The sequence below is a fragment of the Magallana gigas genome, chromosome 2, assembly GCF_963853765.1.
Source record: "Magallana gigas chromosome 2, xbMagGiga1.1, whole genome shotgun sequence".
Taxonomy (NCBI): Eukaryota; Metazoa; Mollusca; class Bivalvia; order Ostreida; family Ostreidae; genus Magallana; species Magallana gigas.
The window spans coordinates 2,731,664-2,744,666 of NC_088854.1; the positions used below are offsets into that span (position 1 = coordinate 2,731,664).

A 13,003-nucleotide genomic window follows, 5' to 3' on the forward strand; every position below is an offset into this window, starting at 1 on the left:
GTGTGTCAAACACCTCAGAAAAATTATCTGGTGTAGTTTTTTGGAGAAAAAAATAAAACTGCTCTGCAGTCTTGTTTTTGCATAATCCTTTTGCTGAAAAATCCTTCAAAGATGTACATAGCATAGACAATACTATCACTGCATGTATGAAATCAAGAAGCTTCTTTCTCTATTCTAGTAAGTCCTACTGATACACTGAATTTCAAATATCAGGGCTGATAGAGGGTAACTTGCTTTTCATTCCTAGTTGAAACTCCATCTTGGAGAGAAATTCTTCATCCTTTGGAGAGATTTTGGGAACAGTGCCCAGTTTGTGTGGCTTTTTTCCTTCCAGGACAAAGAATTTTTTCCTCTGATGAAGTACAGGTGGGAGCTCCACCACGTCTTTTTTGGCCCGCTTATCTGCCTTATATTTCCTCTTGGTCTTTTTGTCTTTAATGATTGGTTCACAACTGAACAAAAGTAAAAAATAATTGTATAGAGGAGCTGATGTAGCTTGGAATACTATTCATGACTGAGCTTAGAGAAGGTAGAGAGTAAACTGACTATTGGAATCTGTTTATGTACTTACAACTGTTCACTGCCAGATTCCAGGATTTTTCTTCTTTCTTTATTCAATAGCTGCATTGATTTTTGCTGTTTAACTTTCAAAACTGGAGCAAAGACAATATTGCAAGATAAAATGTCTGGTTAAAATATTTCTAAATAATTCAGAAGTGTAACATTACTGACAATTTTATATTTTGAATAGTTTTTTTTTTTAATATTACTGACCATCTACAACATTTTGACACATCATTGGATCGACTCTAAGGGTCACATGATCAACAGGTATTGGTTGCAGTCCACAATCAGAGGATTGGCAGCCATGATGGCCTTCCCCTTGTTCTATGTTTAGAATGGAGCTTGCAAGGTCAGGGTACCATGTCTCACTTCCATTTGAATCTGCCGGGGATGGAACTGGGATTTTATATCCAATAATTTCCAGATCATTTTCAGTAGATCCTGATGGCCCTATGTGTGTGCTATTTTTAATTAGGAGAGATTGCGAAGAGGAAGGCTCTTCAATGCCTTCAGTCACAGAGCTTTTATTGTTTGATACAAGAGAATTTCCCTGTGATGGAGTTTTTATACAATCCTCTGGAACAGTACCAATAGATGAAGTTGGTGAATAATTGAGCTTCCTGGCTGTATTTGATTGAGGTCTCGGGGTTTCGGGTCTCGGTGAATGGAGAGGAGTTGATACATAACTAAAACTTTGGTCTGTTGCTTCTAATGGCGTTATGGACAGACATCCAAAAGATGACCCATGGCAGAAAACGCTGCCAGGTGTCATTGACGCGGTAGACAATGGCGAATCTGATGGAGTGATGCTTCTGCTATAGCCGTTCGTTTTCATAATTCCACGCTCCCCTACAAACCTTATACTGTGGTAGAGTGGCTTTACATTAGGCTATGATTCGGTCACTACAAAATCTATTCAGTTGATAAAATGATACGTCACATTCATTATGACATCATCAGTTCTTTTGCATTCGGCAATCCTCGGATGATTCCCTCATGAGGTACGGAGTCGACCGAGGTATATCGAGTGCCTTTAGCCCTGTCCATCGGATCCAAATCTTTTCAGACCGGGGGCTTCAGACCTACAGTTAATCTTTGTTAGAATTATTTTGCTAGGTGAGCAGTTCCTAAGAAAATGAATTTAACTATTTATTTTTTTAAATTGATTAATACACATTCATTAGTGGTAAATTAGATCAACTAAAGTTTATGAATCTTTGCAGCGTGTTTTCATAACAAACGAATGGGTAAGGAAGAGAATTCTTTTTAAAAATGATTTAAAGAATAATATTCATTGGCATATAAAATAATAACCTATAAAAAATTAGTTCATTGTTCTTCTTTACAATTAAACAACGACACACAATCGATTAAAATAAAAACATTTGCTATAAATTTGCATGTTTATCAGTTCGGAACATATTGGGAATATCAATTTACATTTTGCTTTCTAATTTGATTTTTCATTAAAAAAATTAATTTTTTTAAGTCAACCACTGACCCTTGAAAATTTCAAACGAAGGTAACATTTGATATGATGTTTTCTTATCTACTTTTATATTTCAAGCTGTCCTGTAATAATACTGGGCTAAGAAGTTATAAATTGCGAACTAGTATTCATTGTAGCCCACATCATTGCTTTCTGTCTATATTTAATTCCACAATAGACACATATACCATACCAATGATCCTTCAAAATTTTGCACTTTTATTATATCACGTGATATTCATTCACAAAAGTTGGTCACTATATTTTCACACTTAAAATTGCAAAGAATAATTGTACTTTAACATACGTTTGTTCGAGTTCTTGAACTTTTTCTTTCGATAAGAGAAAAATATCTGCCTTTGTTCTTACGGCTATTGCGAAAGGATGACCCGACTTCATGTGCTTGGGGTCAGGGGGCGAGGCCTTTCTAAGATAAGACAGCGCTGGTACGTACTCAGTCGGTCTCATCGCTAGCAGTAAGTACACTTATATCTACATTAAAACCAAATTAACCACCCCAATAACTATCAAATCCCGTCCAGGTTTTACGGAACTTATTAGGCCTATTTACTCTTGTAGGGGATATCATCATGAACAAGTTTGTCGTTTTTGCCTTTTTGGTCGGAGGTGTGATGTGGTAAGGACTGTTTAAAAGAAATGCCTTTCTCTTTCTTTATTTTTAAAATTAATTTGATGCTCAAATCGTGTCCATGCTGTACTTGACCTGATGATAATTGTCTTCCATAGTCAGAATGACGGCTCCACTCTTCTACACAACTTGTTTAACCAAATGGACATTGATTTGAATGGATTTTTATCAATGACGGAGGCTGAGGCGGTTTTAAAAGCGATGGACGGCAACGGTAGGGATTCTCGTCTGACTTTTTTCTACGTTACATACTTCAGGAGTGTAAATATAGACAACGTGCCAAAATTTTCATATATCAAATAGATTACAAACTTCGAGCGAATTGCCTATCGAATATATCATTGATTTCATTGCGTAGACTGCCAACGGATGTGCGTTTTCAGCTTTTAATGTAAATTGACCAGAGAAGATTATTTCAATATATTTGATAATACATTTTACCAGCATAAACTCTTCTGTTTTGATCCAAAAAAAGAGTTTCAATTTACAGGAAATTTAAAGAATATGGATTATACAGACAGAAGAATATTTAAATCATTAATGATCTATCATGATAAAAATTGCTTCAATGAAAAGGACTTGTATACCGACTGTATTACACCCCGTGTATCGACCGTTTGATTCAGGAGATGGCTTGGTGACGGAGAAAGAGTTCTACTTTGGTCTGGTGGCCGCCGCCCCCACACTCTGGCAGTGTGGCAAGAATTTCTTTGACGCCCTCGATGTGGACCACGTGAACCTCATCAAAGAGAACCACATTAAAACTATCTATAGCGACATGGACAAAAACGGTCAGCTATATACAGCGTTAATTATAGAATCATATACACAGTATTCCAGTGGCGACGATTATATCATTAAACGATTGTATATATAATTACATGTACTTCTAATATACTTAAGCTTGTATATGTTATAGACACAAATACAAAATGTTACGATCAGACTTATTAACTATGGTTTTGTAAATTCTTGCAGCCAATGGAATCGTGAGCGAGGATGAATTCACAAATTTTATTATTCAGGTGAGTGAACATTTTGTTCGAGTCTTTGGGTATCCTGTTGTACAAAATCTTTCTGAAACCCCTAATATGATCATTGGGATATTCCTAGTGTGACGTTTTAGATATCCCTAATGTGATCTTTTTGATATACCCAATTTGATATTCCTAGTGTATTAGTTCAGATACATGATACAATGTATATGTAGTATTTCAGATATTCCTTGTGTGATCTTTTAGATACCCCTGGTGTGGTCTTCTTGATATCCCTATTGTGATATTCCTACGTGTAATATTTCAGATATTCCTGTGTGATCTGTCAAATATCCCTATAGTTGGATAGTTCTGCTTTACCTAATGTATTCTCACAGATATCTGTAGTGGAATCTTTATGATGCCTCAAGTGTGATCATTAACTTATGCTATTCACAGTCGGATATTTTAAAATCCCAAGGGCATGCAGTCTTGTGATATCTCAAATGTAATCTTACTGATATTCCTATGGTCATCCCCATAATATCCTTAGCTAATAATTCTTATGTCCATATATTAGTAGTATGAGATATTAATTTGGTATCTGTAGTGTGATCATCCTGATACCCTAGTGTTATTTTTCTGATATCCGTAGTGTGATGTTACTGATACAATATCTGTTTTGTTTCTCTGTGGCTTGTGTTGGCAGTAACTTATATCGTCAGCGTGTTGAAACGACCAATGATTGAAATTATTTACACAAATAAAAGTTTCTTGCAGGTACATGTATAAAAAAATACTTTGAATGCGTATTAAGATCGTTCAAGGGATGTAAGAAGTGCAACTTATGAAATCAATGAAAGCGCAATTAATAAAATTTTAAATTGATAGAAACACAGCACAGAATGTCCCGCTTGAATTTCACTTCATAGAATGTCATTAAAATTATACATGTAGTTAATTCTTCTTATAGATTTTGTCTTAAAATATTCACTAGCTATATTCTCTCAAGAATGTATTTTAAGCAAGAAACAGTGCATTTTGCCATGTGTACCACACTGTAAGCAAACATAGACGTTTAATTTCAAGTAAGCATTAGTTACATGCTTTTTTTGTTTTTGTTTACAGCTGGAAAACAACTGTCGTGTCAACGGAAAGATCAGTCAGTCCCAGAGAGCTGCCAGGAACCTCCGCCGATAGATCAGTCAGTCCCAGAGAGCTGTCAGGGACCTCCGCCGATAGATGGGACACGTCAAATAAACTCTAATAAACCCGCACTGTCTTGTTTTGTTTTTAAATGTTTAAAAAAAGGTACATCACTGCATGCATAGACAGTTTGAAATCATTGTAGGGCTCTCTTAAAATCTGATTGCATGTAAGATTATTAATTTGCTTTCAATAGTGCAGACTGAATATACTATACTTTGGATTGTCAACTCATGCAGTGACTTCACGAATCTGGCCAGTGTGTCGCGATTGTCGCATTTGACAGAAAAAACAGAACTCTACAAAATACACTATTTCTTGTAAGTAATCTCTACTAAGTGTATTTAATAAGGTATTACATTTTACAACATTGACAGTGTGAATAAATAGCAAAAACGTTGCCAATAATGCAAAAAAAAATTACCCTAACAAAACAAATAAAAAAATAATCAATAACAATTAAACTATCAAAACAAAACCAACATGTACACAAAATTATTTAGAAATGCACAAAATTTATAAATGAATAAATCTTAAAAACAATCCAACAAAATGATTACAACTTTTTTTTTTAAATATTTATTTCACGTGTCTGATATTATATAATGGAAATTATAATCGTTGTACACGTATAAATAATTATATTTGATATCCAGAAACCGAAACGAAAAGTCTGAAATATCGATTTTATACTCTTATTGGTGAAAATTTATAAAGAAATAAATAAATTGTTAACATATAATGTCTTTTCAAACCGTATTTCATTTGTTTTGTTTATCAAATACTTGGAAAAGCAATCTTAAACATATTTGAATGTTATAAAATTCGCGGGTTTGTTTGGGCACGTGACAATTCTATCCAATAAAAGGAGTTCTTACAATTCAATCAATCTAAATGCGTTATCTCCCGAGAAGGCGTGGTTACAATGCGTCACTCACCAATTGATCCGTTCTGTTCAACAGTAAGACCTGACCTACATTGCCACGACAGTTACATCAGGATAAATAACCTGTGTACGAAGGTTAGTTACGCCATTTTGATTTATTACATTGTAACATATTTAATCATACTTCTGTTTTACTTGAATTTGTCATTTTGATGAATTAAATAACGACTAGAATCGGCCGCAGTAGTCCACCCAGAGGTGTATTTGTGTGGCGTGTTTATAGTCCGCCATTACTGGCGTGTTTATGTCAGCGGCCTGAAAGGGGGCGTGTCCAATGATATGCTAATTTGTATCCGATGAGTGAAGTGCGTGTTGTGTAAACTTTTAACGACTGAAAATCTGTGGTAGACTGTAAACACAATTATAAAATCTGATTATATTTCGATCGCATATCTCTTCCTTAACTTTCAACACCGAGCAAAAAACATTAACCTAAACTCGATTGTTTTGCATCGCTGTGACAAAAAGTAGTAGTGTGGCAGCAATCACTTTTGGTTTTTTTTACTAAAATATTTAATGGTTGATATAATCTGTTTTCCTTCGATATATAAATTACTACATGTATGTTTATATAAAGTATAATTATATTCACAACTTAGATGATTCCCAGGAGTAATATCAGACAAAAAATTCAAGTTAGACTTTTTGTTGTTGGTTGATTATATATGAAGTGATTGATTGATTGATTGGATATTGCATCATCACGTTATATTATAAAATAAAGATGAATCCGAGTTCCGAATTTATTTGCATATCGACGTTTGATTGGTTAAAATCTTACCGTTCCTTTTCACCCCTGCTTTAGATATACATACAAATAGTAGATATTCCTTTGCATTATAGCATTATTGCATTACAGCACTGAATGTTTATTTTTTGACGTCGCAGACTGCCGTCAAATGAGCATAGAAAGTCAATAACGCGTGTTAGCGTTAACAACGTCAAAAATAAATCATTTAATGCTTTAATTTACATTCCCTTGTCGATAAACTATATAAATCATTGACATTTATTGTATTAAATAAATCGGTATAAAATCGCAAATGACGGAGGGAGCAATATTAGTAACAGCAAGAACAACTGTTTAGACAGATTATCGCATATATTCCATGAAAAATAATCTTGAAATTTTTAACAATAAATTCAACTTTATTGTTGAATAATTATAAAACATGGTGCTTTTACAACAACTATGATACATTTTTTAACCATTAAAATAGAAACCAATGTTATAACTAGTTGTGTAATTTACATGTAAAGATACTCAGTGATTAGGTTGTTGCAGTTGGAGGCGGAATTCAATGGGAAAACATAGTATAGAATGTAAATATGTATAATTACATCTAGCGAGTATTTTATCCTCTATATCGCAAAAAACCGTTTGAGATTAATAGCTCTGTAGAAACTGACAGTTCTGAAATCTACTGAAATTTATCGATCTGTTGATCCCTCAGCAACCTAAGAAACATCATAGACTGCGCGGAATAATCATGGTGATGTCAGACTTCAATTCCCTAGATTGGCTTGAAGACGACTTGAATTTTTTTTTTTTTTTTTTTTTTTTGCGTACTGATGTACATTTACAATAATTTAGTTATATTTATTTACTCTTTACGTTGAATTCATTTACTAGTATTATATAATTGAAAGATGTAAATACACATTTTTATTTGTTGTACCATATCGTTACCGTTATTTACCGCATGAATCGCCAAAGAAAACATTTTAATGTTAAATAATCCAACATGTGCGTGAGAAAAAAAAAAGTAGATGTAAATTAATAATGCCGCACTTAACGAGTGTTCTTAAAGATAGTCAATGTCAAGTGTTAATTCAGAAGGTACATAAGTTATATACTCTCTACAAAATACTTTGATTAAAGTGTATTTAAAAGTATTGAAATAATATCCAATTAATTTTTTACTGCCCAGTGCGGACAGTAAGCGCACTAGTTTGAGATATCTTGTTCAATATGTAAACAAGAGATGTCGATGCCAAAAATTTGGACCGCTTGCTGGTAACGCATTCCGAGACATGAACGCAAATGATAAATAAGAATGGGTACAGTGAACAGCAAAATCAGCCCTGTTTTCAAAGTTAATGATAAAAAAAATTTGGCCGTTGTTCATAAACTCATAAACGGAGCAAATTCAGTCTTTTTCTTCGATCTAGAGCGTGCACATGTATATTACTTGAAATTTTATTATTTGTGTTGGTTAATTCAAAACACTTTTCCCGCGCACATTCGCAAATCAGCGTAAACATTGATGGTATAAAATATACATTACAGAATAGTTATTCGGATCGCAAACGCAGATTTTCACGACCTGAAATGGCCCAATTTGTGAAAGAGGTGCCTGAAAATCATTCGAGCACACAGTAGACACCACGCCGCACAATATAGGAACCCGTTCTGCCGGCTACCAAGCTTCTGTCCGTCCGAGATCTCTAGTCCGGAGCATTTCTATTCTCCCCCGATATCTTTATAATCCATTTCTAGACCATAGATTTTACCCAATTGCTTTATCTTGCTCAGATTGAACAAAAAAATACATGTAAGTTATGGGTAATGAGATTGGATTAAAAGTTCTATGCCAGCTCTGTAGTTATAGGTCAAGGTCAAGGCAAACATCTCCGAAATGCTTTTCGTCCTCTTGTTCATTATTTGAGTGAGGCCCTTTAAGATGGTCATCATCTTAATGATTTCTAGTTATAATTGATCTTACCATAGAGTACATTTTGATAATGGATGAATTGTGTACTTTCAGGTGAAAGACAAATGAATGAACACGGTCGAAACAAGGATGGCAGGATTGTAGTCAAATTTCCTGCACTTGCGAAGAAACTATGGAACAGCACCCAGCGTAAAAACAAGTCTTGGGCAAAGGAAGCGTGTACGCCGTGCAGTGTGCTGCTTTTAAATTTAGACACATCGCTGAAAGCAAAGTCGTTCCAAGAACTAGAGAAGCAATGGGCTGTATGTATGAAAAAATGCCTTAAACGGCGCGTCTCTAAAAACTCCAAAATTATTGATAGCTGTCATTTGTCAAAAACAGCCAGGGAAGAAAATTCCCCTCCTGACATAAAAGGATACGAAACTATGATAAAAAAAGAACCTCCGTCACCCCAACCCAACCAAACGGACATCATTTCAGCGGACAAGAACTCTCTCTCTCAGCTTCTATCAAAGGGCAGACAAATAAATACATGTAAATGGGATCCCAATGAACAAAGAACAGTGAAGGTCAAAGTAGAACCAGTGGAGCCTGGTTATAAGGACGCCGTTTATAAATTCAGAGAGAACAAACGACGAGGTGTTAACAGAGACTTTGTCATCAAAGATTCAGCAGAAAAATTGTCTCAAGACGCGCCAACACAACCTAGACCAAAACCCGCTGAAACGAAACTAAGACAGATTGACTCAATAGACCCGTCACAACAATTAAAATCAAAGACTGCTGTTGTGCAACCAAGAATGTCTTCGACAAACCATACGCTGAACCCTGTCACCAAGGTGCAAACACCAACCACCCCAACTGCTTCATCTAATTTATCAAAACAGAGAGAAAATCGTCCAATTTTACCCCAAACGTGTTCAGCAGTGCGGATGCCTGCGAGCGCTAGCGAGAAGGTTCGTGGGCATAGGGAAATTTTGCCATCGCTTGCGAGCGCTCGCTCTGCTGAACACGCCTCAGGAGTAGTGAATGTTGATATGTCTAAACTGTTACCATCAGGAACTAGTTCTGTAGTTAAAACTGTTGACCAGTCAGTCGTCCCCCCTGCGCCGCCGCCTTTAGCGCCATCCAAGGATGGGATGTGTATATTGCAGCTGATGAACGGACAAATGGTACTTCTTCCAATAGAGACAGTCAAGCAACTGAGTGCCAATGTTAGTTCTCCTGTTGTCCAAACAAGTGCCGCAGCCAATGTTGTAAACGTACCCACAATATATTCGCTTAATCCGGGCACTGCCGACCCGTTCATATCCCCAATGGTTCAGCCTGGGATAACATATCTTGCTCCCACTGCTCCAAATCTCGTAACTCCGACAATAATGCCCCAAGTCTGCAACTTCGCGCCAGGAATTGTGGGACAACAAGGTATAACAAACCCAATCGTATTTATGCCACAGACTAGCATTCCAAATACAACATTATTATGTCAACAAAATGGTAAACAGGCAAATATTATTTCCACTCCTAACGCTGTACCATCGTCTGTTCAGTCACCAAATATATTACCTCTTGCCCAGCAGCAAATGTATTCTGTTCTGCCCGCTCCAAACCCAGTTACACCAACTGTAAATACCAAACCAATCAGCAATACGTCCTATCTCCGGCTCGCTGACGGTCAGCTAGTCCCTATTATCAATGATTCTGCCATCCTCGGCGGCACCAACCAACCGTCCACAACAACAATAAAGAGTGAAAATGGCGGAGTGACCACCGTCTCGTTTTCTGCACAGTCCGGTCTACCTATCACAAACAGTGTTCTATCCACCAACGTTCCGCCGACAGTCAACCCTGTTCAGTATGTTCAAACAGCCCCTCCTCCTCCTCCCTCTCCCATTAATGGCGCCGTTATTTCCGGTTCTTCGCAATTCCTTCAGTTTCCGAATGGTTCCTTGGTCCCAATCGTTAATCAGAACGTTTCAAAAACCAATAATCGAACACCTGTCGTTTTACAAACGAATGCAAATGTCCCTGTTCAACAAACTCTGTCGGTCCAGAGAAATCCAACACGCGATGCCGTGAATACCAGTGATCTTGTGAAGAAACAAATTCAGAACTCTAGGGTGCGGATTATTAGACCAGCGCAGACACAGGTGGTGCCACAAACCGTCAAGATAGCGTCTATTCAAGATGCCGTGAATGAAAACACAAACCAAAGTGGACCCAAGTTTCAAGAATCTATTTTTCAGATATTAAATACCAAGACAGATCTTTTTCAAAGTGAAGACGCGCCCAAAGAAACAACCTCAGGATTGTTAAAGAAATCAGTACCCCCTATTCTTAATTCCAACAAGACTAATCACAAAAATGAAACGTCCAATTGCATTGATCCGAACAAGCCAGCTAGTGGTCCCAATACTTCCCCACGTACTGCTAGAAATAAGAACGTTGTTCCATTTTATGCTGTGGCGCCAAAACCCGATCCCCGTTTCCTTGATCCCGACGTCAAACATGTGTCTGCACCAACAAAGCATGATGGCGAACCGCGTCCACCAAAAACCGGCAGCAAAAGAAAGTCAGTGAACATTGTGAGGGAGGAGTTTGACGCTCGCAAGAGGACGAAGGGCCGTGGGGCTCCGAAGCCCAGCGGAAGGACATATTTTACACAGGAAGTAATAGATGTGGATGAGGAGGATGAAAGGAAGAAAATGGCGGGAAAAGATGGCCAACCTCAGTATATGTTTATGAGAAACGTTTCTAAGCCAGAATTCCGACCTGTGTTGCTGGATTCCACCATTGAAGAAAAAGGTTTACGTATACCCGACAGTATGATTATTTGAATGAAGATAGGGTAATAATACCCCTGATGTCCGTATATAAAAGTTCACAATTCAAAATTACGATGATCATTAAGAAATGGGTCTCTAGATTATGCAAAAGGTTTTGTGTATACGTACAGATTTTGAATATGTAGATTACCAGCTACATTCTTGAAATGATATAGAGTTTTTGTGAATAAGACTTTTTTTTATTTGATTCGCGTAACCACAGTTGTGATTATGTTTGTTCCGTTTCATTGCGAGCAGTAATGCAGTGTGTGCTATTAGATTATTACTTCTGTTAATTCTTGGTGTTTCCAATTGATGTGTTAGATATTTGAATAAAACTCAATGAACGATGAAAAAACTTCATTTTTTCTGCGTGACTATTTATTGCAAAATCTTAGGATCAGTGTTAGCATATACCTGTTATAATTCTGAGACGAGGACTTGATCCGCTATCTGTATGTCTATAAGACATCTGAATTTCAATTCTATGAATTAGAACCAATGTCTTGATAAATGAGATGCCTATATATACTTATATATTGATATCCACCAAGAATGATTCCCTCTTTTTCGTAAAGAAATTAATTGCAGTTCATAGCCCTGCACAACCTGACAATACTGAAATATACACGCCCCATTTATCGATTGGTCGAAACTGATAAAAATCACGGTCTGTACGAAATAATCACGATGATATTGGACTCAAAATTTCAATGAGGCGATTTGGCTGTTTCTTTTAGCTAACGTAATAATGTACATTAAAAGCAGTTTAGTGAGGTTTACTTACATTTTACAATCAATAAATGAATTTGTTAGAAGAAAGATGTATCTATAAACAATAAAATGCTTTCTTTGGTGATTCTAAGGAATATGAAAATAGCGAAATTTTAGAAAAAAATATACATAACCCGTTTACAGGCAATATCGCCACAATCATAATCCCGCATGAATCGCCTAAGAATGTTATTCTCTTTTGAGAAGTGGACAAGCATGGCCTACATCCAGGCTATGCCTGTCCACTTCTCAAAAGAGAATACAAAGAAAGTTTAAATGGACCGAAACAAAGGACCAATTTATTGATGAAACTGATCGTACACAGATCTTAGATTGAAGAATGGTATGTAGTAAAATGTTTCACATGCACCCTACATAAATCTGATCTTTTTAAGTGGTGTTCCGCGTTTTATAAGAAAGCAGCTGGGATGACCAACTCAAGTTGTTGATGAAACAGGGTCATAAACTAGAAACTGAAGACAAATTCGTTAAGAAGAAAATTTGTATAAACCTGAGATTGAAGAAGTTGTGTGTATTTATTAATGAAACACTAAACATAAACTAAATTTGTTATGAAACAAACCTTACAAAAAGCCCGGCAGAGGTCGAGGACAAAGTCTAACACAGACTTGAGATTGAAGACAAGGTCTTTAACCGAAGCAACACTAGGATAAGCTGTACTCAGTGTCAATGACTTAGGAGCATGAGATCTTAATTAAATACATGCTTTGCATAATTGTAGTCGTCATGCTATAAAATAGGAAATTCAGTACTCTTTCGAGAATGTCAATATTTATAGTTAATTTTTATCTATTTAGAATCATTTAAAGTCAAGTAAAAAATGTTTATGTACGTTCCGATAGCTTTAATATGACATGTGAATAGGGTTGTAAGCAACTAA

The 13,003-nt window shown here is 36.3% G+C and overlaps 3 protein-coding genes across 3 annotated transcripts; 2 read left to right on the forward strand and 1 right to left on the reverse strand.

Annotated features, from left to right (window-relative positions):
- Positions 1–88: 88 nt before the first annotated feature.
- LOC105334936 (uncharacterized) lies at positions 89–1,524 on the reverse strand. The gene is made up of 3 exons (XM_011438562.4): positions 775–1,524; positions 572–653; positions 89–452 (listed from the first exon to the last, which is right to left on the reverse strand). Exons 1-3 carry the CDS (start codon positions 1,397–1,399, stop codon positions 203–205), a joined length of 957 nt encoding a protein of 318 aa, XP_011436864.3. The 5' UTR covers positions 1,400–1,524; the 3' UTR covers positions 89–202.
- A 907-nt stretch (positions 1,525–2,431) lies between these two features.
- On the forward strand, positions 2,432–4,949 carry LOC105334938 (Kv channel-interacting protein 4). Its single transcript, XM_011438563.4, has 6 exons — positions 2,432–2,529; positions 2,633–2,690; positions 2,801–2,916; positions 3,329–3,493; positions 3,681–3,727; positions 4,805–4,949. Exons 2-6 carry the CDS (start codon positions 2,644–2,646, stop codon positions 4,874–4,876), a joined length of 447 nt encoding a protein of 148 aa, XP_011436865.3. The 5' UTR covers positions 2,432–2,529; positions 2,633–2,643; the 3' UTR covers positions 4,877–4,949.
- An 838-nt stretch (positions 4,950–5,787) lies between these two features.
- On the forward strand, positions 5,788–11,689 carry LOC105334939 (uncharacterized). The gene is made up of 2 exons (XM_011438564.4): positions 5,788–5,903; positions 8,597–11,689. The coding sequence occupies exon 2, from the start codon at positions 8,608–8,610 to the stop codon at positions 11,338–11,340; it is 2,733 nt and encodes a 910-aa protein (XP_011436866.3). The 5' UTR covers positions 5,788–5,903; positions 8,597–8,607; the 3' UTR covers positions 11,341–11,689.
- Positions 11,690–13,003: the final 1,314 nt, after the last annotated feature.